At 41.1% G+C, this 27,672-nt stretch overlaps 2 protein-coding genes across 3 annotated transcripts in view; both read right to left on the bottom strand.

Moving 5' to 3' along the window:
• LOC134579382 (uncharacterized) overlaps nucleotides 1–9,699 on the bottom strand; it is a 213,470-nt gene extending 203,771 nt beyond the window's left edge. For both annotated transcript variants that reach the window (XM_063438657.1, XM_063438658.1), the window contains exons 1-3: nucleotides 9,587–9,699; nucleotides 5,810–5,960; nucleotides 3,839–3,912 (exon numbers count right to left, since the gene is read on the bottom strand). In XM_063438657.1, the coding sequence (XP_063294727.1) occupies nucleotides 3,839–3,912; nucleotides 5,810–5,960; nucleotides 9,587–9,670 (309 nt within the window). In that variant the 5' untranslated portion in view covers nucleotides 9,671–9,699. The remainder of the gene's footprint in view (nucleotides 1–3,838; nucleotides 3,913–5,809; nucleotides 5,961–9,586) is intronic.
• A 689-nt stretch (nucleotides 9,700–10,388) lies between these two features.
• LOC134578468 (uncharacterized) overlaps nucleotides 10,389–27,672 on the bottom strand; it is a 214,358-nt gene continuing 197,074 nt past the window's right edge. Inside the window, exons 6-13 of the mRNA XM_063437468.1 lie at nucleotides 26,419–26,506; nucleotides 25,782–25,906; nucleotides 22,594–22,655; nucleotides 21,678–21,723; nucleotides 17,973–18,057; nucleotides 14,632–14,707; nucleotides 11,340–11,396; nucleotides 10,389–10,435 (exon numbers count right to left, since the gene is read on the bottom strand). Of these exons, the coding sequence (XP_063293538.1) occupies nucleotides 10,389–10,435; nucleotides 11,340–11,396; nucleotides 14,632–14,707; nucleotides 17,973–18,057; nucleotides 21,678–21,723; nucleotides 22,594–22,655; nucleotides 25,782–25,906; nucleotides 26,419–26,506 (586 nt within the window). The remainder of the gene's footprint in view (nucleotides 10,436–11,339; nucleotides 11,397–14,631; nucleotides 14,708–17,972; nucleotides 18,058–21,677; nucleotides 21,724–22,593; nucleotides 22,656–25,781; nucleotides 25,907–26,418; nucleotides 26,507–27,672) is intronic.

Raw genomic sequence — 27,672 nt, 5'->3', positions numbered from 1 at the left:
GGACTGAGATTGAAATACAAACTTTGTTTCTACTATTGGGACTATTATTTTGCAAAAATACTGTGGCGGATCGCCTGACACCCTGACTGGATACCTCCGCCAATTGCAGCTTACTATTGCTCATCAAGTACTCCACTGGACACCATAAGTACTGTAGCCGCTGCAGCTTGACTGGGGTCTCGCTGTCCCTTCCCACCCAACACCTGGATCCAGCTTCCAGTGGGAAGACCTATAGCAGTATAACTCTTAAAAGCTCTTAAATAGCTCTCATCCTCAGTCTACAAGATATTGTTCTCTCCTGGTGCTCCTCCGACCTCTCCCAGCGCTCTTTCAGTGTTTCTTTATCTGGCTCTGCTTCTTCTCCCCAATTCCTCTCTGTTGGTGTCCCCCAAGGTTCAGTCATTGGTCCCCTACTGTTCTCCATCTATACTGCCTCCCTTGGTAAACTCATTAGCTCCTTTGGCTTCCAATATCATTTCTATGCAGATGACACTTAAATCTACCTGTCCTCTCCTGATCTCTCCCCATCCCTCTTGACTAGTGTCTCTGACGTCCTCTCTGCTATTTCTAACTGGATGGCTGCCCACTTCCTTAAACTAAACTTGACCAAAACTGAAATCCTGGTCTTTCCTCCCTCGAGTGTTGGTACTCCTGTGTCTGTCTCCCTCCAAGTCAACGCTGCTACCATCAGCTCCACCACGCAGGCTCATTGCCTAGGTGTTCTCTTTGACTCCGACCTTTCCTTCAAGCCTCATGTTCAGTCTATCGCCAAATCCTGTCATTTCCATCTCAAAAACATTGCGCCCATCCGACCCTACTTAACGCCAGTTGCAACTAAGGTGCTGATCCATTCCACTGTCAGTGGTCTTACATGCTCCCAACTTGCGCCGTTACAGTCCATAATGAAGGTTCATCTTCTTGTCCGCCCACACCTCCCATGCCTCATCCTTCTGTCAGTCCCTGCATTGGTTTCCTGTAAGATATAGGGCTCAATTTAAAATGCTGGTTCTTGCTTTCAAATCGCTACATAATGCTGCTCCCACCTATCTATCCTCCCTAATACACAAGTATTTCCCGTCTAGGCTCGTACGCTCTGTTGTAGACTTGCGTCTATCTTCTGTCCGTACTCCCACCTCTGATGCTCGCCTTCAAGACTTCTCAAGGGCTGCACCGTTCCTGTGGAACTTGCTTCCCTCCTCCATTAGATACTCACCCAGTCTCCACTCCTTCAAAAAAAATCATTAAAAACCCACTTCTTCATAAAATCGTATCAATTAAACTGTTAATACCTCCCGACTGATTCCTCTCTTGCAACTGTCACTAGTCTAGTACGATCCTTACCTTTTTGTGTCACTTTACCCCACTCCCTCAAGCATGTAAGCTCATTGAGCAGGGCCCTGTTCCTGTATGTCCAACTTGTCTGGTTACAACTACATGTCTGTTCATCCACCCATTGTAAAGCGCTGCGGAATTTGATGGCGCTATATAAATAATAATAATAATAATAATAAAAGAGCAAGTGATATAGCCTGTATAGCTTTCTTCCACACACAAGACGAGGCTCTATGCTGTGGATGGACTCATTTATTGGCAGCCATACACAGCCTTTTATGCTATTCCCCATGCAAGGGGTTTACCAAATGAGCAGCAGAGTAATCTGTCCCCCTTGACCTGAGAGGGAACAAGTTACAGCAAATATTTAAATTAAATATTAGAGATAATATAATTTAAATATTAAGTACGGAAACATACAATATTACAAAACTCCGAAAGCACATGAAAACCCCAAAAAGTCACATCACATGATAGCCCCAATCTGGGTGACCAACATATCCAAAAATCACCCAGATCGGTTCAGGGGTTCGGGATTTTCATGGAATTCAATTATTTGACCGACAGTGCACGTGGTCCTATGCCCAAAACAGTTCCATGGAATCAATGCAAAAGTTCCTAAAATACTGAACATAGTTAATAGTCACACCATTGAGCTTGTTCACCTCATTCAGACAAACTATTCCACTGAACAGCGCTCTTCCAGGATGTAAAGTACCAAACACGCTATGATGGAAGTCCAGCGGTGTTTGGGAGTTTCCGTGTTTGATTTTAGTTCCAGGAGATCGATGCCCAAAGACCGCTCCCTACGTTCGTGGGAACAAGATGGCCGCCACCTTGTGGTCGTTCATACAAACTGCAGCCACCCACACTAACAATTAAAACACAGTGGTTAGAATCGTTAAGAGGTGATGATAGGACTTAACAAGCTCCAGGGTGGTCCATGGTTCAAGCGGTTCCCGAACAGCATGGAGAAATGGCACGAACACAGGACATTTTGCACGGCCCATAGTCCTGAGGCAGGAGGCTGGCAAGCAGGCTCCTCCAGTAGTCCATGGCGAGGTTCTGTTCGCCACAAATACTGTTTATTGATTCTTTGTATCTCTTAAAGCAACATCGTAGGCACCATAACCACTCCTGGTACCAGTTAGATTTTATCTAATACTTTTCTCTTCTATATACTCTGGCTCTTTAGTGGGGGCCTATGTTTTCAGTCGAGTGGAAACAAATTATTGCAAGTATTGTCTATTCTTACCTGAGGATTTTATTCTCGCATATACGCTTTCTGCTAAACATTTAGCCGGCCGGGAAGGAGAGGTCCCTGGTGGCAGCGAGGGAGCTCAGTCTTCCTGCTCCTCACTGCTCCCTTGTGCGCACCCTCCGGAATATGACATCATTCCAGCATCACTAAACTGTGCGCGTTAGGTAGCAGTGAGGAGCAGGAAGACTGAGCTCCTGAGAGAAGGGAGGCCCTACACCAGCTCCTGGGAAAAAAATAAAATTATATTAGTGTGTGCAAGAATGTGGAAGTGAGTGTCAGTCAGTCAGTCTGTGTGTGTCTGACAGACAGACACAAACACACACACAATCACTCTCTGACAGACAGTGTGTGTGTCTGTCAGTCAGTGTTGCGATGACCGCGGTTTGACAGTGGAGGACCTGGAGGTGCAGAGATGCACGCAACGCCACATCACATTCTGATGTGACGTCAACGTGATCCACCTTCACAGGTTTTCAAGGAGTAGCAGGAGGATCTGTTTTGGCACAGGTTACGGACGGCGCAATTGGGGGTATACCAAAGGCTGGACTCCAGACAGTGGCGTACACACAATCCATGGGGCCCAGGTGCGAAAATGATCCGTGGGGCCCCCCCACATACAGAAACACACACATACACCCCGACAGACATACACAGACAGACACAGACAAACACACATATACAGAGACACACAGACATATACAGAGACACAGAGACATAGATATACAAAATATTTCCTATCTTGTCACTTTCCCTGGAGGCTCAGCCTGATGGGAGTCAGAGTTCCCACTCTGACTCCTTCCTCCCACGCGGGTCCTGATAGCTGGGAGCAGTGACCGGGGAATCACTTCCTCCCAGCGCTGACCGGGCCCCCTGATAATCCATATACATCGGGTGGCCCTGACAGCATGGGCCACCCGATGGACCCCTCCATATGCGGCCGGGGCCGCAAAACGTGGCAGCTGGTACCCGGTCGCGGGGGGGCCGCAGGGCCCCCTGGAGTGCCAGGCCCGGTTGCAGCTGCGACCCCGGTATGTACGCCGCTGACTCCAGAGTTGCATACTGGCAACGGCAATGAAAATTTAAGGGTTATTTGGGTTTTTTTTTGCGGCCCACAGCAACTTAAGCCTTGTTTAACATGCTCAGCCTACAGTGCCCCTTTAAGGTTCAAATATTACACTGAAACCAAGGCTTTATTATGCAATTTAAATTGAGGATTTTTATTTAAAAAAACGTTGCTAGTTTTACCTGCAAAGAATTTCTGGCTGCTACAGGACTTGCTGTGAAATATAATCCTGCTCCGTACTCTCCCAGGTGGAAATCTATAGAGAAGACGTTTTAGGAATAAAGTTAGGGTGTATACTCAGATACCAAATTAGCTGAATTATCCTTGTTACTATGACAACAAGCGTTCTGAGGACATCTCGAAAATCCAAAAACTTAGTGTGGTTCTATATTAAAATAATAAAATGTTGGCACAATGTGCAATACAGAACAACAGCTAGCAGAGACAGACATTTGTGAGACTGTTCTAATCAGACCAGCAATGTATTGTCAAAAATAACACTCTTTTATGCCACTTAATGACCACACTGTATTCTGTATTGTTTTGGGTTACATACAATGAAGCCGCTACACCTCAAACCAGGTACTGACCAGACCGTGCATAGAGATTAAATAAAGCACTTGTAGCAGAATGGGCTTTGCCACAGTGCCCCTCTGGGTAATATGGGCTTGTCCATGCCCCTTGTATGTTGCTACTGCTCGTTACTTTGGGGAAACAAGTAACATTATTAAATTTTGTCTTTTCGTCTGGTTGTTCAGTATTATCCCTATTTCAGCTGACTTTCCTATATAGTTCGACAAACGAACTAAGTACCGAACAACCAGACCACCCATGAGAGGAGCGTGGCACCAATTGACCTTTCTAACCCTATTCACACTATCTTAACCACAAACATACTAACCAACTGAGTGATCCCCTGGGTGGCCTCCGTTCGTATATATGCGAACACGTGGCGGCGGCCATCTTGGAATACGAACTGCACCAGCAGGGTTTGGTCGTCGAGTGTCTGGAACCCAAATCGGACACTCGACGGCAAACACTGCTGAGACTGCCACCCTCGTGTAAGTTTGTGTAAACTCAGGGGGACAGAGCGGCATTCGGTGAAAAGAACTACACGAACGAGATGATTTCAACAAACTAAGGCACAAACCATCCTTATATGCAATTTCGTGTAATTCAGACTCTCGAAAGTAGACCGACCGCACAGCCCAGTCGCATGGAACTATTTTAGGCATACACCTTGTGTGCGGTCGGTAAAACTAAGACTTCTATGGAATTGCCGAACCCCTGAACCAATCTGGGTGATTTTTCAGTATGTTGCTCCCCCAGATCGAGGCTATCAGGGGATGTCTGAATTGTGGGAGTGTGATATGTTTTTGGGGTACATCCCTGAGATGGGGAAAAATGTGTCCCTACAGCCTGGAGATAATTAAGTTGGCTATAACACTTAATCCGGTTATCTCCCAAGCTGAGAGGAGGGAAGGTATGAACTGTATGGAAGTGTCTGTTTATTGGTTCCTTCAACTTAACCCTGTCCCCCACCAGGTCCACGGTGGGTGTCTCCCTTGCATGGGAAACTTGCATAAAAGCCGAGTGTGTGGCCATTAAAAAACAGTTCCGCTCCTAATACTGAGTGTCATCCAGTTATTAGGGAGGGTGATGGGAGATTCGTGGATTATTTTATACTTATGCCTGTATTCCTGAAGTATCCTGCTCGTTCCTGAGTAGCTGTTGGATTAGCCAGTAGAGGAGAGTCTCGGCTAGGACTAACGCTCCGCTACAGCACTTACTGTCTAGTTTTACATGCTGATTTTCCCATAGCAATAACCTGCTTTTTTGTGCTCTTTTACGCACACTAAAAGTGAAGTATCTGTATAGACAGAAGTGTCTTATATAAAACTAACCTTCTCAATGTGACAGTCAATGTTACCCTTTACAAATCTCGTTTTAGATGTTCCAAGGTTTATAAATACTCCTGTGCTCCCCATGTTAACATTACTTCGTAACAAAATAATGAAAGGCATATGCATGTATCTCAATCCATTTCTTCTTTATTCAAACAACCGTTCTTTTGATTGTAACGCTGTACTTGGAATCAAAGAAAAATTTAGAAAAAAAAACACAAAAAAAACCAAACAAAAACAAAAACTAACCTTCCGTTGAAAAGCCAGTGTGCAGAATTTCCTCCAGCCTAGCAGGGCTCTGATTAAATCCACAATAATACAACTGCTGGTGTACCATTGGAACAACTAGATCTGAAACATGTGCTTTGATCATTTGGATGTGGTCCTTCGAGAGAGTGGCCTGCCAAAATATGCATCAATAAACCCATATATAATAAAGCTCAACTGTAATAAAGGAAGATCTTAACCGGATATACATACATTTAAAAAAAAAAAAAAAGAATGGACTAAAAGCACTGGACTTCAAAGTTGAATTCTATAAAACAAAAACAAACAACTGTTTGATAACCAGAGCTATTTTGTATATATGGTGTATTACTATTGTTTTTGTATTTTATTGTACCCTGTTGTAACAATGCAATGTTTTGTGGACCCAGGACATACTTGAAAACGAGAGAAACCTCAATGTATCTTTCCTGGTAAAATATTTTGTAAATAATGTTTATTTTGCTTCATTTTCAATGCAATGTAAATAAAAAATAACTTCATCCATGCAATGGATTTAAAAGAAATATGTCAATGAAAAGTATTGTGTATATTTAAAATGCAAGGCTTGTGGAGTTTAATTTTAAGTACCGATATGTACTAAAAAGCGATATTTAATTCTATGTATGCACTACAAAATATACACAAATAAGCTATAACACATGCAATCTTCTTCTCAAAGGTAAAAAAGACAGTTTGTATTTAACCCCTTAACACCGCAGCCAAAAGTACAAGTGGTGAACAGAACAAAACGTAAACAAAACCTGGCATTTACGCTATATGTCTGTCCAACCGTAATTCACCTCTTTCATATTAAATGCACCCCCCCTTATTATATATCATTTTATTCAGGGGAAACAAGGCTTTCATTTAACATCAAATATTTAGGTATTGAACATAATTTAATATAAAAAAATTATAAAAAAATGGGAGAAAAAAATAATTTTTACATTTTTTTTTGTTCTATGTGACATTTTAACTGTGGATGTCAAAATACGGTTTGCTTTTACTGCAATACAATACACATATTTGTATTCAGCGATGTCTCACGTGTAAAACAGTACCCCCTATGTACAGGTTTTATGGTGTTTTGGGAAGTTACAGGGTCAAATATAGCACGTTACATTTGAAATTGAAATTCGCCAGATTGGTTACGTTGCCTTTGAGACTGTATAGTAGCCCAGGAATTAAATTTACACCCATAATGGCATACCATTTGCAATAGTAGACAACTCAAGGTATTGCAAATGGGGTATGTCCAGTCTTTTTTAGTAGCCATTTGGTCACAAACACTGGCCAAAGTTAGCGTTAGTATTTGTTTGTGTGTGAAAAATGCAAAAAACGCCAATTTTGGCCAGTGTTTGTGACTAAGTGGCTACTAAAAAAGTCTGGACAAACCCCATTTGCAATACCTTGGGTTGTCTACTATTGCAAATGGTATGCCATCATAGGGGTAATTTTCATTCTTGGGCTACCATAGGGTCACAAAGGCAACGTAAGCAATCTGGCGAATTTTAATGTGAAAAAAATGAAAATGAAACACAAGCCTTATATTTGACGCTGTAACTTTTGAAAACACCATAAAACCTGTACATGTGGGGTACTGTTGTACTCGGGAGACTTCGCTCAACACAAATATTTGTATTTCAAAACAGTAAAAAGTATTGCAGCAATAATATCGTCCGTGTAAGTGCTGTTTGTGCGTGAAAAATGCAGAAAACGTCACTTTTACTGGCGATATCATCGTTGTAATACATTTTACTGTTTTGAAACACTAATATCTGTGTTCAGCAAAGTCTCCCGAGTAAACCAGTACCCCCCATGTACAGGTTTTATGGTGTCTTGGAAAGTTATAGGGTTAAATATAGTGCTAGCAAATTAAATTCCCTATACTTTCGGCATGGGTTGTCAGGCAGGTCCCGCTAATTGTAATTAATTAGGATACCTAATTATGTAAAATTATTACATAAATATATGTGTAGAATTAATATATGTATATATATACATATGTGTATATATACGTATATATATAATTTTTTTAAATATTTTTATTTATATATAGGTATATATATAGTGATATATACGTATATATTTATGTATATAGATATATATTATGATATATATATTTTGTTCTACGTGTATTTTGATATAAATATATATATTAATATCACAATACAGTTAGAACGAAATAACACATCTATATATTTTTTAATTATTTATTTTTAAATATTTTTTAAATTTTATTTTTTTACGTATTTACATATTTTTTTATATTATATATAAATATATATATAACTAATTATATATATATTTGATCAGTATCAGTCTACGTGTAATTTGATATTAATATATATATATATATATATTAATATTTAAATACACGTCGTGTGTGTGTGTGTGTGTGTGTGTGTGTGTGTGTATGTATATATATATATATATATATATATATACTTAGATCATATATATATAATATATATGATCTAAGTATATCTTATTTGTAACTGTAATTTTTTTTAACTAATATTTTATTTTATTTTAGGACAGGGGGGCAATGACAGTGTCAGCTAGTGATTTCACATCACTGGCTGACACAGGATCAGTGATCACAGTGACTGCCTGTCACTGTGATCACCTCCTGCAGATTGGGTAATTGACCACAGGGGGGAGTGCCTGGGTGGTACAAGCACTCCCCCCTTCCAATCTGCAGGGGGATCACTGTGCCAGTTACATGTGTCAGCCAATAGGCTGACACATGTAACACTGATCGCAGTGACAGGCTGTCACTGCGATCAGAGAGCTCTGAGATCGCAGTGACAGCCTGTCACTGCGATCTCAGACTTCGCAGATCGCGGTCACTGACCCCAGGGGGACTGCCTGGGGGGCCAGGTAAGTCCCCCGACCGCGATCTGCAGAAGGGGAACGCCGCCGGCCGCATGTGTCAGCCGATTTGAAATCGTCTGACACATGCTGAATACTGGTCGCAGTGACAGCCTGTCACTGCGATCAGAGACTGCAGATCGCGGTCACCGGCCACAGGGGGGGTTGCCTGGGGGGCCAGGCATCCCACCCGACCGCGACCTGCAGCGGGCGATTAGCGCCGGCCACGTGGGCGGCCATTATGGCGAGGACGTAATATTACGCCCGCCGGCGTTTAGAGCCGGTTCCTGCAGGGCGTAATATTACGTCCTCCGGACTTAAGGGGTTAATAGGCAACATTGTGGGATTGCTGATCCTGCTCCGGAGCACCAGGTGGCTGCTGGGCTTGAGTGCGGCTCCTACCATCACCTTTGCAATAGAGTTTGTATTTAATAGTCCAAACGCTAAAACCCATGGTAGGTGTTATAGTGTAGAGTGTCTTGGCACCATCACAGTATAATATGTCACATCACTGCTTCCTCTACTTCTCAGGCAGGAGAAACTGGATGCTGATGTAGGTTTTCATTCATTGCAGTGTCAGCTGATTTGCTCTCAGCCAATGCACAAGTTCCTACGTTGAACAAAACCCAAACGAGGCTTCTTCGACTTGAGAAGATTGGAAGCAGCACAGTGCCCACTGGGAACCACCTTGATAAAATGGTTTGGTGGAAGGTTCCAGGGCACTCTTGGCACCATAACCACTACATAAGGCTAAAGTTGTTATGGTGCTTAGAAAGTTCATTTAATACCGATGATCGAAGTATTTCTGTGTACTTTGAACAACGCAACAATTATAAGACTATAAACCACCTGCATTCAAGAGGCCAGTGTCTAAGCTATAATTACCAGCATGCTTCCTTGCACCTCCATCTGCTGTTCTATGCATTCAGAATTAAAAGTCTGCATCGCAAAAGAATCTGCTAGATCCATGGTCTTGGAAGAACCATCATTTTCATTATTTCCTGTGGTTAAATAGAAGGAATGTTTCTATAAATACACACAGTTAAATAGAAATATTATATCATTTAGCAGGCATATGAGGTGTATAAAAAGACCACTGATTACAAATGTAGTTTGCTAATGGAAAAAAAAAATCTAAATTACTTTTTAAAAATAATATCCCAAATAAACAAGGTCTCTTCATTTAAATTTCTGCAGTCACCTGGGATTTGCAAAAAACATTTTATAGCATTTGTCTTCCAGGTGGAAGTACCGATTTTAGACCCAAATTCCTTTGTTTATTGTAATGTCCCTTTTTCTAAGAGTTCCACATTTTTGGCCTGTGTGAGTGTGCAAGTGCTTCATATAATCTGTGTGTAAGATACAAGACGTGTTCAGAACTCAGTCTGTATAATAAGATATTTTGGTCTTGTTCGAAAGAAGAACAGTTGCACAGTCACAACATCACATAAGATGCCAGTGCCTGGTCTCCCCAATATGAACTGCCTTTCTATGGTCACTGAAAATGTTAACAGAAAGCTTTCTGATTTGAAACCTATAAAAAAAAAAAAAAAAAAAAAAAAATTCTTGCCGCCATCCCCAGAATTTTGTGATAATTATTCTTCATTTTTAACTGAATCTCTGCTCAGGTATGTGAGTGTTAGAACATTGCTGACCAATAGTGCAAATTCAAGTTACCCAGACAGCTTCATCTCAATGAAGTGGTCTGGGTGCAGTAATCTTCTCCTTTTAACCCTGTAATGTAAAACATGCATTTATTTTCAGAAATATTTAAACCTGAAAGCCACTACAGGAGCTTCCATGACACTGACTGACTAGAACTCTGTCACATGATGCGAAAGCTCATAGGAGAGCATTTAATACAATGCTTTACTATGGAGAAGACTGGATATCCATCAGGTCCTCAATGCTCTTCTATGAGGACCACTGAATAGGATCATTGTGGAGGAGGTCATGCCTCTCGATGATGTTGCGGGAGGTATAGAGGTGAGCAGTGCCAATGGTGCTGCATAAAGGTAAGTCATTTTTACGGCACTTGGAGGGAGCTGTACAGAACTAGGGACAGGGGTACTTTAGCATTAGGAATACAGGTTGGTACAGCTCAAGCAATAGTGTTCTTTTAACGATCATGATTTATAACGGATTAAAACATATTTTAAAAAGTAAGCTTATATATGTGCTTAAAACAATGCTACCATATACTTGGGTAATAAATGCAGCCGTCCACTGGAAGAATGAAAAACTGTGACCTTATAATACCTTAAAATAGGATATAGAAGCTTACAACAAGCCAGATGAATGCTGGAGATGAACACAGCTTGATTTAATAATACAAGACCCAGAGTTGGACATGCTATGAAATCACTCAATAACAGAAGGATGGGGAGGTTGGGGTGTCTAACAGAAATAATAACCAGAGAACTATTTAATTGATTGGGACCAGGTTTAGCTTGTGTGACTTGTTAATTTTTGCAAACACACAGAATCAAATAAAAATAATGTAAAAACAAAAGATTTTCATTATTTAATACAATATATACACTCCTCAGACTGCATTGATTAATGTCAATTTATTTGTGTTAGTTACAAGTCTAGATTAAAAACCAGTAACTCTGGACCCAAAGCTGAATCTCCTTACCTGGCATTATGTCCAGAGGGGATTGAATTTTCTTGAGATGAAGAAGCATTTTCTTTTCTGTATTAAGAAATCGTTGAACCACATTTTAAAGTAATACAGAAAACAGAAAATTGAGAATAGATTAAAATATATTAATCAAAAGATGACTTGCATGATCAAGTTGTTCTTCTTATGGGGAACTAAATTTCCCAACACCTCTCAGAGCATAATAAGCTTGCATTATAAGCTAGGTTTAAGGAGCAGTTTAAGACTAGGAAAAGATAGCACTGTGAAAGTCAAGCATTGCATGTAGGCAGTGGTGTATCCTGGTTTTGTGCTGCCCCAGGCAGGACAAAACTCAGGCGCCCCCCGCCACCCTACCCCCTCCCCGCCACCCTTCCCCCCTGCCCCGCCTTCTAAATACACACACACACATTCACTGACAGATACGCATACACTAGCTAACAGACACACACTCACTAACAGACACACACTAACTGTCACACACTCACTCACTGTCACTCACTAACAGACACTCACTCACTGTCACACACTCACTCACTGTCACTCACTCACTCACAGACACACAGGGCCGCCATCAGGGGGTGACAACCACAACGGTCAGCGCTGTGGCCGTGGTATAGCGCGACCGGACCCCTTTAAAAAAAAAAAAAAAAGCAGCCGCAAGTGCTGCTGGGAGGAAGTGGTTACTTCCTCCCAGCTCACTCCGCGCGCAAGTGAAGAGGGAGCCGTGCCGACTACTCACATCATCCCCAGCCACCCTCCTGCAAAGAAAAGGTAAGAGACAGGAGGGTGGCTGGAAAATGAGCACTGTGTATGTCTGTCTGTCTGTCTGTGTATGTGTGTCTGTATACATGTATGTGTGTCTGTATACATGTATGTGTGTCTGTATACATGTCTGTGTATGTATGTCTGTCTGTATGTATGTGTATGTCTGTATGCCTGTCTGTCTGTATGTATGTCTACGTATGTCTGTCTGGATGGATGCATGCATGTATGTATGTCTATCTGTCTGACTGCATGCATGTATTTATGTATGTCTATGTATGTCAGTATGAATGTATGTCTGCATATCATTATGAACGTATGTCTGTGTGTATGGATGTCTGTATGCATGCATGTATGTCTGTCAGTAGGTCTGTATATCTGCATGTATGTATGTCTGTATGCCTGTCTGTCTGACTGCATGCATGTATGTCTGTCTGTATGTATATCTGTATGCATGTCTATGTATGTATATATGTATGTCTGTATGTCATTATATATGTATGTCTGTATGTCATTATATATGTATGTCTGTATGTCAGTATGAATGTATGTCTGCATATCATTATGAACGTATGTCTGTGTTTGTGTGTATGGATGTCTGTATGCATGTATGTCTGTATATATGCATGTATGTCAGTCTGTATTCCATTATGAATGTATGTGTGTATGGATGTCAGTGTCTGTATGTATGAATGTGTGTATGTATGTATGTCGGTGTCTGTATGTATGTATGTGTCTTTATGTCCTCATGCATGTGTGTCTGTATGTATGTTAGTATGTTTCTGTCTTTTACTATGTAAGCCTGTGTGTATGTCTCAGTATGTGTGTGTCAGTATGTATGCCTGTATGCCTGTTTCAGTGTGTCTGTTAGTATGTATCTGTGTCCTTTTGTATCAGTGTGTGTGTTTGTGCCTGTGTGTGTGTATTCCTGTGGGCGGTATTTGGAGGCCCAGACCCTGAGCTGAGTTAGGGGCCCCAAAATGTCTGGTGGCGGCCCTGCAGACACACACTCACTGTCTCACACTCACTCACTAACAGACACACACTCAGACACACTCACTCACTAACAGACACACACACTGACACACTAACAGACACACACACACTAACAGACAAACACTCACAGGCACACACACTAACACACACACACTAACAGACACATACTAACAGACACAGACACACACACACACACACACACACTCACACTAAGACACACACTCACACTAAGCCACACACTCACAATAAGACACACACTCACACTAAGACACATACACTAACAGACACACACACACATTAACAGACACATACTAACACACTCACACTAACATACACACACTCACACTAACAGACACATACTAACATACACACACACACTAACAGACTCACACTAACAGACACACACACATTTTTTCTTTTAAAAAATTCAACCCCCCCAGCCTCCTTTCCTTTGGGAATGCTGGGAGGGGGTTCCCTCTCTCCCTGGGGGTCCAGTGGCTGCTGGGCAGGCGGCTGGTGAGGGAGAGCTCCCCCTGAGCTGTCTGCTCAGCTCCCTCGTGCGCCGCCCGCAGAGTGAGGCTAGGAGCTGGAATATGACGTCATATTCCGGCTCCCACCCTCACTCTGCGGCGCGCGAGGGAGCTGAGCAGACAGCTCAGAGGAAGTGCTCCCTCGCCAGCCGCCCGCCCAGCAGCCAGCCCATCAGCCCGACCGGCAGCCCAGCATGTCAGTTAGCCACAAGGCTAACAAGACATTTGCCCTGGGCATTTGGGGGCAGCTTTTTTTGCTGCCCGCTGAAAAATGCCGCCCAAGGCAAATGCCTTGTTAGCCTCGCGGCTAATACGTCCGTGCATGTAGGAAGACAAATTGTGTATTATGAGTAACCCAGCATAGATATACAAACTAAATCCGACAGATTATAGACCGTAGACTTGTGTAGAAATTTGTTTTGGATGGTTCGGCGAATCAAATTCCTTTAAATTGGCAGCCAAACTTATCGACTGTTCAGGATTTACCTGTGGAGTCTTATTCATTGAATACAACTCCACAGGTAAATACCAGCCGATCAATTTGTCCGGGCATGGATTCATTGGAACTAGATTCGGACCAAATGTCTGAAAATATTTACACAAGTCTAAAAGGCAGTAGAACGTTTAGTCTCTAAAACCAACACAATATAATATCATCTCTGACAGAAATCAGGTCTTGGTTCAAAATCTCAATCATGGTAGACCAATTGCTATATCCAAATCATTCCTAGTCTTGGGTGTATACCGTTCAATTGAGATCCTCAAATATTTGCTAAGTGGTAACAAGGTCACACTGGGATGTGCGGACCAGAAAATAGGCAGTATAGCGTGGGTCTGGCCTGGGCCAGCATATCTTTACTTTTTTTTATTTAGAAATACTGTGATTGGAACTACCTTGTGGTTTGGTACAGCTTGTGTTAATGCCAAGAAATGCTACTAACATGCAATGCCATTGTTTCCATAAGCAAATTATTTTGTGGTAAGGGTTGAATGCTTACCTAGGAAGTTATTCTCATCTATTGCCTTTTCCAATTTAGCTGTAAGTGAGTTGATCTGATCCTTTTGAGATTCTACCTACATTGTGGAGAAAAAAGTGATTTAAATAGTTATGGCTGGAAAAATAGCAGCAGCATGTCTTCTGCTCAGGTGAAGGGAAGCTTCCACCAAAAACACATCACTGGCATTTATTTTATTTGAGATCTCTTATAGTACCATCCAGCAATATTTACATAGACTCTTGTTTAAAATACCTCTAATAGTTAGCTTTACATAATTAGCAGAGCAGCAAAGAAGAGGCAGCAAGGAGATACCTGAGGACATTACGTCTTACTTAAACCATTCTAAAAATTGTAAAATGGCCGGCGTTGGAGGACTTTGGAGTGTGCCTTTAAGCTCTCGAATGAACAAACAGTACAACAGATGCTAAAAGCGACAATTGTGGGTTAAAAAAATGATATAGTAATAGTTATCTTAAAACCTCTTTCTTTTTATCTACAAGCAGTTCCTTGGACTGTGCAATACACATGCTGTGATATCAGCCTGCTCAAATTCATTAACCAAAGTGTGGATCGCCAGTCAAGGAAAGGGAATTGCAATATATTAGTTTAATTATTGTCGTTAGTTTAAACAACCATGTCATAGAATAACTTTGTATACTAATATATATGTATATAAAAGCAAGCACAATTAAAATTCTATATATGTTTACTCACAGTTAAAGCTAACCTTTGCAAATCAGATGTTTATGAATAATATGAATCAATGCATCTCTAGGGGCAGCGTTCAGCGTCTCCATGCAGAGTGTGGAGACGCTGAATGAAGATTCAGCTGACATAGGAAGCATCTCTAGTGGCGTACTGAGTTACATCTAGAGGTGTTACTCGGCAGCAATGCAGCATTTACATTGGAACACCTTCTGGGAAAGGATATAGACACCAGAACCAATACATTAAGCTGTAGTGGTTCTGGTGACTATAGTGTCTCTTTAAGCCATAGCACCAGGCGGCCGTCGATGGACACTACTATCATGTGAAATTATGTGAATACTGTTTAACGCAAGAAGGTAAGATGGCGTCAGAGCACTCGAGTCTCTCTAACCATTTTATTAAGATAAAGTATTTATGGTATCTGGAATGTGCATTTAATTAATTAATACATGCATCTTTATGCAAGCTTTTCTTTATTTGGGCACTCTACATAGCGAAGCCATAAACATACATCTGAAAGAACAGCCTGCTAAAAATAAGAGTTCTGATCCTCTTTCAACTGAGCTTCAAAAAATGTTAATTAATAATTCCTAGATCCAAACTCTTGCTTCCTAATGTGTCCAAAATCTAGAGAAATGTGCATTTCCCATAAGTGGGAAAGGTACCTACATCACCATCTCATCTGGCAAGATAAAAAAAAAACTAAGCCGGAAAAAAGCCCTAACAACTGAGATATCGGCGAACTACTGCGGATCTCACAGGAGGCCACACGGGACAAGATGGTGCTGGATCAGATTACTCATTAGACGATACCTCACTAGTTTTTGGAAAGGGATCTTCACTAGGCCCAACACTCAGGTTACCACCCAAGAAACCTTCAGGAACATTCGGGTACCAGTAACAGCAGAATTACTCAAAACCAGGCTGGCAGACCTCTGCAAAGATATAGCCACTGATCAGCTCTACTTTAAAGAAGCCATTGAGGGAGCCACTGCCAAGATCACAATAATGGAGCCTCCGCCAGTACCCACGATACACAACTTACCTTGGTTAAATTGCAGATCAGAGAACTGAAACAGCAGCACCTCACAACTGCTGACAGAGTGGATGCATTGGAAAAATGCAGAATATATAGTCTGAAATTATGCAGTGTACTAGAGTAAGTGGGTCTCTCTGATGCACAACACTATGTGAGATGCCTCGTTGCAGTCCTAATACCACCTAAACAGGCGAAGATGGTGAAATCTGATGGCATGTTTAGTCTTCCTAAAGCCAGCATCCGCACCACCAACAGCTGCCGTGGACCTGATTGTCCATTTCCAGTCCCTCCATGACAGGGTCCTGCTCTAGACTGTGGTTTGGGGAAAGACTCTCGCTGTTTCTAGATCTCACACGAAGCTCCCTCACGTGGAGGAAGGCCTTACAACTGCTCCTGCAACATCTGCGCATCAGGGTGTACCCTACTGCTGGAGAATACCGAAAATGATCTTTTTCACGTATTTGAGTACTACCTACCAATCATGTAGCTATTTTTTTTTTTTTGTAATTGTCCTACTTATAGTTAAATCCCCTCTCTTATAATATTGTAAAGCGCTACGGAATATATAGGTGCTATATAAATGCCAATAATAATAATACTCTGAGTTGGAGATCCACCAGCAGAAGCTAGCTCTCACTGGCCCCAAGGGAGCAGAAAAGATCTGGGCTTACTCCCTTACACCCTACCAAGATAACGGAGTTTATTCCTCGCTCCCCTTGGCAAATTTGTCCGGCACAAGAACCAGCCTGATGGGACTACATGCCAAGACCTTAAAGACTCCCACATGCCACCACTATGAACCGAACAGGCTTTCCATGATATAGACGGCTACTATTTGTGATTTTCTTGTTTCTTTTATGCTTTTTTTGTTCATGGACTAGTGTATACCTTCCTTGACAGGGGTGTACGTGGCTATGTCATCTATTTGTACTTGATGGTTCTTAGAAACCTAACGCCACGTCCGTGACAGCTTCGCTTAGAAATGCTCCCATACTCCCACCCCACGATGGTGAAGCTAATGATATATCTACTTTGAGTGCCTAACTAGGCATCTCTAGTAAAACGGTGTATTACCTATGGAATTAAGCCAATGCCCATGAGGGATTACTGTTTAGCCTTTCATATGCATGGTAGGTAGTTCTTTTTATTTAATTAAACAGCATGCCTCACTCTATTATGTGGTCGCTGAATGACAAAATAAAGAATACAAAAAAAATCGGCTAATGTAATTGTAAGTCTATGGGGGAGAAGCATAACTGACTTATATAACTTTTCTAGCCTTAAAATTTCAAATTCATCTGTAATTCTTAAGTTAGTGAATAACCCTATTATAGAGTTAGGTGCAATTCCCCTGGTCTGTATTAGGGGAGCTGGAACAACCTAATGAAGGCAATTTAACGGTTTGTGAATAGCTGACTCTCCCATGTTATATTTAGCGGATTTCAACAGTCAACTAAACTGCTGCTGAATGGCACTGCAAATTTGCTTGAAATACCTTTTTGCAAATAGACAAATAGGTTAAAACAGCTATAGTTTGGAATTTAGTCAATGGCCTCAATGACACAAAGAGAACGATGGTAATAGAGTTGCTCACCTGACTCCTCCAAGTTCTGATTTCTTGGAATATTTTGTTCATAAAGATAGCTTGGGCCTGGTGTGCAGCTGTAGACTTCATTTTCCTAGGTGGTACACAATAAATATTTATCACTCACTCACAAAGACAATGCAACAAATGAAGAAGACTTTATCAAATGGTGTAACAGGACATAGAATGACTGTCTTATGTAGGTCAATGGTACATCAAATCATTCTTTATACTTTACCGAGGCATTCTTACACCATGGCTAGATTGGCTTATCATTATGAAATAGGTGCCATCAATAAAGAAAAACATAACTAACTCAACTTTTGCATTATCGTTATAATATCAGTGTTTTAACTAGCTTCCAAAACTCTTTACTGTACTAGAAGAATTGATTTTTGTCCAATATATATTGTTATGAAAAGATCACACGTACATGAATGCATTTTCTTTATAAGGTATCAAAATAATCTGGATCCATTCACCAATTATGCAATGCACCAGGATTCCTATCTTGTAAAATGCAAGGACCAGACTTCGGTTCAGCTTCAAAATGTCTTTATTTGTGCACACAGGTAACAAATTACCTGTCTTTTCCATCCAAGTACACCCACCACAAAGCAGCAAATTCCTTCACCTCCACACAGGAAAAGGCAAATGTTTTCAGCGAACAAGCCTCCTTTCTGCACCAAGACCCCTGAATGGGTCAATCTGCCTGAGTTACAGTAAAATACTTTTAAAGGGATACTCAAGGCACCCAGTCCACTTCTGCACATTGGAGTGGTCTGGGTGCCAACTCCCACTACCCTTAACCCTGCAATATTTACCTTGCAGGGTACCCAAAAACTGCAATATTTACCTTGCAGGGTTAAGTCCTCCTCTAGTGGATGTCTATCACGCTATGTGAGGACCTCCAGTGTCGCCGAAATCCCCATAGGAGAGCATTAAATAATGCTTTCCAACGGGGAGGTCTAATGCGCGTGCGTGGCCATTGCCACGCATGCGCATTAGGTCTCCCCCCGGTGAGGAGAGTAGGCGGCGCTGGACTCCAGTAAGTCACTGAAGGGGATTTAACCCCTTCAGCAACTTGGGATGGGGGGTGGGAGGGAAAGGAGCACTCCAAATATGTTTTCCTGGCACTGGAGAATCCCTTTAAGCTCAGCACCATTAAAGGAACACTATAGTGCTAGGAATACAAACATAACACAATTGATTAAATCTACCTAATAAGGTTCCCTGTAAGGGCTTGAAAGACAACATTTACTATCTTTCTGCCCCGAATGAGCTGGACTCCATTCTACCACCTTGGCTGAGAATAACAAGACTGATGATCCAAGGTTACGCCATAGGGACACATTGGGAGGTTAGTGCACCACAAAATGCTGTGCTGTGTCAATTAAGTGCTGATCTGTGAGCAGCATTTGATTGAGAACTCAGACTGACTCTGTTTTCCAAGTGGAAGACAGTCACTAGAAAGGTGTGTTAACACTGAAATAGAAACATTGCAACCTTTATACAAATTAAATGTTTTACATTGAGGGGTTAAAATGACAGGGCCACTGCACACATACCACTTCATAAAGATGAAATGGTCTGGGCCTCTTTAATGATCCTTTAATTAATTAGTGTAATACATAGTCCATGAATAGCTGTTTGTAGATGGGTTCCATTTGAGTATGGGAAAATTCCATTTATCAGACCTGATCTATCTCCCTTCTACCATCAGACCAGGTTACCAGTCTGTAGTTTAGCCCCTCACAACTCCATGTATACAGAGGGTTGAACTCTGCCAAACAAAGCTAGAAGAAAAATATCCATGCACCTTCAGCAGTACATTATGTGACGAAACCAATCTCGCCACATTGTATTGGAGGAGCCTGGTTGCCCGCCTGCTGCCTTTGGATTATGGACCGGCAGCTAAAGGGTTAGTTTTACTGTGCAGAAGGATTTATTTCTCCCTTTCTGCACAGCAGTTCGGTAGATTCCATATACCGAACAAACAGCCGTTCACCAACCTCCCCAGAGCCTTGGGTAGCCGGCCGGCGTTGTTAATTGGCCACCCAGAAGCTGGAGTGTGCTGCCAATTTACCTCCCTGAAGCTGCGGTTAACCGCAGCTTAATTGCTTGCTAACTTTGTGCCTGCTGTTACACTTTGCGGCCGCTAGGTGGCGGTGTTCTGGAGCTCCCCGGGCAGCCAGCGCTTTTCTGCCCGGCTTTCATGCACCAAAATCGGACACTTTTACGTGCAGGCACCGCTGAACCTCCAGCCCCTGGTTCTCATTCGTATGGATTTGGTGAATGCAGGGAAATTCGGTATTTTATGTGAATGTTCTAACCCAGATAGCAATGCCATGGAGCCTGTTCACATAATTAAAGATTTTGGCTCCATGGCAATTAAAATGTATTTGTGTGGTCTGGGTGCCATTCACCTAATAATGTGCACCCAGACCTGAGCTATCTGGGGATATGTTACATGTCTATGTTTTGTGTATAAAATGTGTCTGTATGTATTTTAAAGTGATAGTCTGTTTCTGTGTCACCACGTGTATAATGGAGTCTGGCCTTTGTCCTGCGAGATAATTGAATTACTTCATTAATTATCTCCAGGACAGAGAGGAGGAAACCAGGATGCATTGTGGGAAAGTATTGTGGCTGTGTGTACGAAAATGATACATGTCTGTCTGCTGTTTCAGTCTTCTATCTGGTCCCCTAGGGGAGTGTCCACCAGGTGGGAGACCTGCATAAATACAGGGGCAGGTAGCCCTCAATAAACAGACCACTGCTTGACCCTCAACACGGAGCCTTGTCTCGTTCTTGGGGGAATTCACTGTATGCTGCTGGAAGATTGATTGCTAGGAGTGTAAGCTGATGTCTGCTTTTCCTGTTCGTCTGTTAGCAGCTATTCGTGAGGTTCCAGTTGGAGTGCTACCTTATTCCCTTGTATGCAGTTTCGGGTGTTTGGTGCATTCATTTATATCCAAATTCGTGAGTTTTGGTGCTTTTACAGTAGCTGTGCCTTTTTGTGAAAAGGGGATTATCGCCTAAACTGATTTTTCCCCTTTGATGCTGAAACGGTCCGTTACACATTATTTCTGGATATTGCGGACACACTGATTTCTCTGATCATTCAGTGCTTAATTCATACGGCCTAACCCCTAATTTCCAGATCACTAATAATTACTCACCTTGTTCTGGTTTCATGCATATTGTACGTAAATAAAGAAAACATTAAACTGCAATACTTTAGAGTTTATGTTCTACAGATTCATTACAATGGAATAACCAAGTTTCTGTTTTAACAATTCATTTTTGAATTATTAAAGTTGCCGTATGTATATTAAATGAATCAGTAAGCTTACCTTATGAAACTTTGTTCTAAAGTCCCAGTGAAAATGTTAATTACCTACCAACACACAGGCTCTCCTTCATATACTAACAATATTTAAATTGACAGTTGACTGACCCTAGCCATCAATCAAATTACACAGTAGGGTAATTGGATAAACATTCTGATCCTTGTAAAAGGGGAGTACAATCATGAATGTAAACAGTAGCTACACTTACATAATAACAGAATGAACTACAATAAACTAATTTAAAACCATCAATACAGATGTTGATAAGGATCTTTTATTATTTAATGTGCTTAAAACAAACAAATTTTTTTTAAGACATACTTCAAAACACAAATGACTTCAAGTCCACCCAGCTCCTTACCATTGTTCCATCTCCATTTCTAAATCTGTGGTATCTGTTTGAGATACTGAAGATTGGGGAAGACAAACATTATAGTCAGTTTGTGTTACTACATAGTATCAGCCACATTGACACCACACAACAGTAAACAATACCAGCACAATGAAAGCCACTGCATAGCACGGGAGATGTAACAAGGAAATAGCACTTACGGTTTCTGTTTCTGTTGACCAAAGTGGATGAGAGTTTATTAAAGGGCTTTGCATATCTATTATTAAAGTGGCAGTCAAGCCTTATGTTAAAGGGGCAGTTATTGATATTTCATTTGTACCACAATAAAGGCAGCATAAGGCCAACATAGGCTCTCCGTGTCTGTGATTAACGACTCATCTTAATTACACATGGGCAAAGCTCTATTTGCGAGATAAATCTGAGACTATTTCAGAGCAGTGCTTCGTACAAAGAAGCACAGAAATGGGAACCTTCACGGTGATACTAAGCAATTAAAACAGACCAAGGATCAGAGGAAATGAATAAGAACTGCATAATGGAAAACTGCTTAAAAGGCACTAAAGGGATAGAGGCAAAGGGGACAGGAAAAAAAGAAAAAACAAGATTGGATAATTATGGTGCACTACTAGAGGAGAACCAGAATTTAATTCTTTAGTGATTTGAAGTGGTCATGGTGACTGCAGTCATATGTGCAGAGTTTGGCTATTAAATGCTGCACTTATGGAGTTTAACTCCTTTGCAGTCAGAGGTGTAACTCCTCTCCAATTGCGTTACTGGGACGCCATTAGCCAGTCTGAACAAGAGTTATGTTCTGGCTAATGTCAATTCTGTGCATATTTCTAAGCACAGATGGGGCATTCATTGGCTAAGACCAATCAACTGGTGCTGGCAGAGTAATTGTCTCCCCAGAGGTCTGAGTTCTTACCTGCAAAGAAAGGAGGAAAGTAGCTCATAGTGGTAGTATTCATCCAGTCTTCCTCAAGATCTCTGGAAAGGTAAGTACCAAGTATCTAAATCAATCTTATGCTGTAAGAGTTTGGTAAACTGCACTCAAATCCTTCAAGAATAATTTCAACATTTAAAATGACTGGTGAAACCCACCATACAGGCAGTCACCAGGAACTATTCTCCTCACTTATTTTTATATTCCATGGCAGAGTGCTCCACATACATACAGTAGTGTGCAAATTAACTGGGACAAAATGGAAAAACTTTTATTTGCATAAAATATAATTTTCAGATATATTATTTAATTAACAGTATGTACACTTCTCTTGCCTAATATTAGTAAGAAAGATGTACTCCATTAGCTTCAATGACCTGCTGAATACATTTTGGCATTGACTAACATTTTAGAACAAATATTTTTCACTTCGTTGTTGTGGAACCAAACATTTTTTACAATTTGTTTTTAGCAAGTGTTCTACATTTACCTGTCACAGCACTCTGAACTTTCCCACGCTGTGTAAAATGACACAGAGCACTCTGATTGGTTGGATTTCAAGCTAACCAATCAGAGTGGTGTGACAGGTATATGTAGAGACTTACCTGTCAGTCTCTTCATTTACCTGTCAGAGCACTCTGATTGGATGGCTTAAACCAACCAATCAGAGCGCTCTGAGCCTAACTGCAGGGCTTTAAATGCCTTTCCCCGCCCTGCGTAGCTCAGTCTGCGCGGTGCCCTCCATGGGGGAAGATGGATTACTTTTTCAGCATCAGGGAGTTTTTTCTGTCAGATTTTTTTTGCGCTAGGTTTTTTTTTTTCTTCAAAGTGCAACGGGTATTATGGTTTTTATTTGGCCTTTTTGGGGCTGAAAAAATAAGATTTTAGAAAAAAGAAGACATCAAATGGTTGTTTTTTTTTTATTTTTTTACAGGTACTTAGTTATTGTTCCTCCCCTCACTTTTTTGGGGGGAGGGGGTTGACTAGGGGTTTGGGGACTCCTAGTCACCTGGTGGAGAGGGGGGGGGTAACATTTTTATTTAGGAGGGCCAGGGAGGAGGACAATAGGTCCCCCCTCCCCCTTATTCTAATTTTGGGCCCTCACCCGCCGCTCAAGGGTAGGGGCCTTTCAGTTTAAAAGCCCCCACTCGCACGGCACGGGTGGGGGCTCGGGAGGGGGGACACTTGGGTTTTGTTTGTATTTTTAATAGTGAGCAACAACAGGCTGCTCACTGTTTACTAGACATGCCTCTACTCACGATATAGTTAGTAGGGGCAGAATTTACTAATACTAAGTAATTTTTACTTAGTATTAGTAAATTTGGCTGACTTTCAGCCTTTTGGTAGATAGCTGCCTAATACCGTGGAAATTAGGGAGCTATCTTCTTACTCATTCCCATCCATTGACTGGCTAAGTAACTTACATTTTATATAAATGTGTTATTTGATTGTTGTAAGTGTTGCAAATGCTTACAGCTGAATCCTGGCTATGTTTGTATACTTTTTATTAAAACTGGTATACAGTGTAACATTATTCATTCTTCCACTGGGTATATTAGTACTTCGGCAATTCAGCTATTCGGACATTCGGAAGTATCCAAATGTCCGAATTGCCCGAAATTCGTCTGAATTAACATTCGGAACGAAACGAATTGCACATGTCTACTTGACAGCTCTTAAATTGTGGAATGGAACCAGTTCATGTTAAGATGTCCATGCAATTGTCTGCAGGTCTGGCAAAACTCTCTTTTTAAGGATTTCGATATTCTTTGATGAATTCATCATTCCATCAATTGGACCTAAACTCCTCGTACCAGCTGCTGCGAAAGAAAAGAACTATCCAAAATATCTGTTTTGGAGGGTGTTTTACAATCTGTTGGAGATGATCACTTCTTATGGGTTAACAATTGCTTTAACTGACACTTGCTCTGTAATCTTGAACAGCTCAATGTGACTCATCACTGAAAACTACCTTTTTCCAGTCATCATGGATGCAAGATTTACAATTTTGAGCCCATATTAACCATTTTTTCTGCATGTAGGATGTCAAACATTGCTTTTTTTATTCAACTTCTTGACTTACACCCAGCTTCAAGAAGTCAAAGCTGTATAGATGAAGCATCAATGTTAAACCCAGCCAATAAGTCTCTCTGAAGGTCCTTAATTGATTTTGTTGGATGCATTCTACGGTTCTTGAGTAGAACTATATCAGTAATATGGTGTTCCTTTTCTTTTTGTAGACTGCAAAACAGAATCTTTGTATACCCTAAGAACATTTGAACCACTAGATTTTTCCCACACCGACAGCAGAAGCTATATCTTCGATGTCATAGATGGGTAATCTTAGAGAGCAATACTTTTTGTTGACTTCCTTGGAGTAATGTCCATTTTCACATACACAAAAACAAAACTTATCCCACAGACAGCACAAACAATAACATGCACTTTTTACAGTCACCAGCCCTAAACCGACGATGAACTGGCTATCCTTTCTCTAAAACCAGATAACACCATTGATAAAACATATGTAAGAGAGATAAAACTGTTTTGGCCAACAGCTGTCAACCAACTTAAAATTCCTTGAGAATATAAGCTTGTCTCAAATAATGTTCACACCCCTTTATCTTCTTTTCTCTTAGTGTGGGATTGTATCACTGCTAAATTAATTCTTGGGAAGTGAGTTTTAAATCTGTGATATGGCCATGTTCAGTGGGTATGTGAAGAGCTGAACAGTGAAACCTGCTTAGTCGCCATGTACCTTCCATTACCTATTACCTTCCTCAACTGTACAGAACACACTATCCAATTGGCATTCTAGAGATGATTGCCTCAAATGCACTCCCATGCACGCATTGAGGGGTCACTGGGCAACAGTAGCTCTTACTTGCCCATTGATGATCTACTTTGCTTGGCAACGCACTGACATTGAGGTGAGATCAGCTATTGTTGCAAGGTAGGTATGTGCTATTCGCTCAATAGATGCAATGTCAGTTAATGCTCTGATAGTGTCATTTATAGGGAGCTCATGGCACATGCCTACTTAGTGTTGGTGGAGGATGCCGTAACATGGACACACATGTGGGTAGAGTGATCTTCGGTTGGGTAAGCATTGTGTTTAAAAACATGCATATTTTATATGTTGGTTAGTGTTCTATGAATTGGACAGTTACCGAAACTTGCTGTTAAGAATAACGTCATCAGAAAAGCCACAGCTTTTAAAAAAAAGGATAGCTCTGCTGTCTGCATGGGTTACAATGCTATCATAAAAACCAACCAGTGACACGTCCTTCAGCATCTGCAGAAGACAAAAGACTTTAAACAATACATAGAAATAGGATCAGTATTACTGTGCACTAAAAAGATCTATAACCATCTCCACAAAGCTTGTTCTTTCTCATAATTCTCTTGTTGAGCTACACAAAGATACTGCATGCACTACAACTGAACACTAGATGGCACAATAGTCCACAACTAATCCCTGATAAAAGAACAAAATAGGTGTAGATAATTCTGGTGAGAAAATTGCCATTTCGAGCTCTCCCACAGGACCTCACCCTGTGTGCACCTAATTGATATCCTGTTATCACCTGTTGGCTATAATAATATATATCCAGTTTGCTATGTTTTGTTACTAGCTTATAATGAGTATAGCTATTTCACTGTGGCTTCTAAGACTGTCTCTGTAAGAGTACCTAGGGAAACAATGTGAAATCTTAATGGAGGATAGTGATATCGTATATTCAATGAACTACAAGCTGTTGTCTACACACTGCCAGATCTGTGATGTGAAATGGTCCAAACACCAACCTTTAGCAAGTAGGAACCAACACCACAACAGCGATATCGCCTCCTTGTGGACAGCAAAGAAAGTTCAAATATTTTTTCCTTCGATTTCCTAGGAAAAGTAATAATAATAGTGAGTTTATCATGTATTTCCTTTTCTAAGGTCCAAAGCACTTTACAGATATATATGTAAACAAAACAAATGTGTGCATCCCCAACTTTTACATTACTAATTGACTAGGAACAGAGATGGAACTTTCTTGATGTGTCTGAGTGCCTTTTGCGAAACGAGGTCCAGAAATCTGTATTTGTGGGTCTGAAAGCTCAGGAATCTCATTTTTTCCAGTACGTTTTTTGGTACCATAAGAACTATGCAGCAACATTCTACAAGTGGAGAAATTATCATGGGGAAAGATCTGGAAATGTCTGTTGCTTCCACTGGTTTCTATGGTTAAAGACTCCCTTTTAGAACTCTGTGCTATGCTCTACTTTTCAACTTTATTTCACAAGTAACCAAGATAGAGTATGAAAGAATTCCCAACAATTCTCACTTTAGAAAATAGAGACAAACATTACACATCTTAATAACATCCCGGTGAAGTCAGACTGGGTTAATGCAGTCATACACAAGTACTTGGATTATACAATTATTAACTGTATATTAAAGGGACACTCTAAGCACCATACATACTACTTATTGTGGGCTGGACACTATACGGCCACATGGGGTGACTAGATCCCTATATATTTTGTTTCAAACAGATGATTTTTAACGGATCCCCTATACTCCGACTATATTCATTGTAATTCTCCCAAGTCCCAAGTGAAGCAGTGATTATAGCTCTGGTAAACACAAACATCAGCCTAGACTTGATGAAGGGTACAAGAAGACTCGTTTATTATGGCTCAGTGGTCAGCTTATATACACAGACTCCCAGCAGGGGGTCTCCAGCAGTAACATATGAAACCACTCCCACAACATACCCAGGAGTATCTGTGTCTTGGAGATAATTTAGTGTACTTGGCTTAAACTAATTATCTCCCCGGCTCTAGAGTTACAAAATATAAAACAAAAAATATTAAAGATACATACATAGATAGATACACATATAGGAACCCCCACAAATATTCTTTCCATGATAGCCTCGATCTGAGAGCCCAAGTCGTCCAAATAGCACTCCGATCCCACGAATACAGCCGAATTGCCACCTGGGTAAAGTTTTGACCGACCGCACACATGGCGTCTGCCCAAATTAGAGAAATAGTGGTAGCGGTTGG

This window comes from Pelobates fuscus, chromosome 12, assembly GCF_036172605.1.
Source record: "Pelobates fuscus isolate aPelFus1 chromosome 12, aPelFus1.pri, whole genome shotgun sequence".
In the NCBI taxonomy this organism is placed as follows: Eukaryota; Metazoa; Chordata; class Amphibia; order Anura; family Pelobatidae; genus Pelobates; species Pelobates fuscus.
This window is presented reverse-complemented; position numbering and strand designations above follow the sequence as displayed.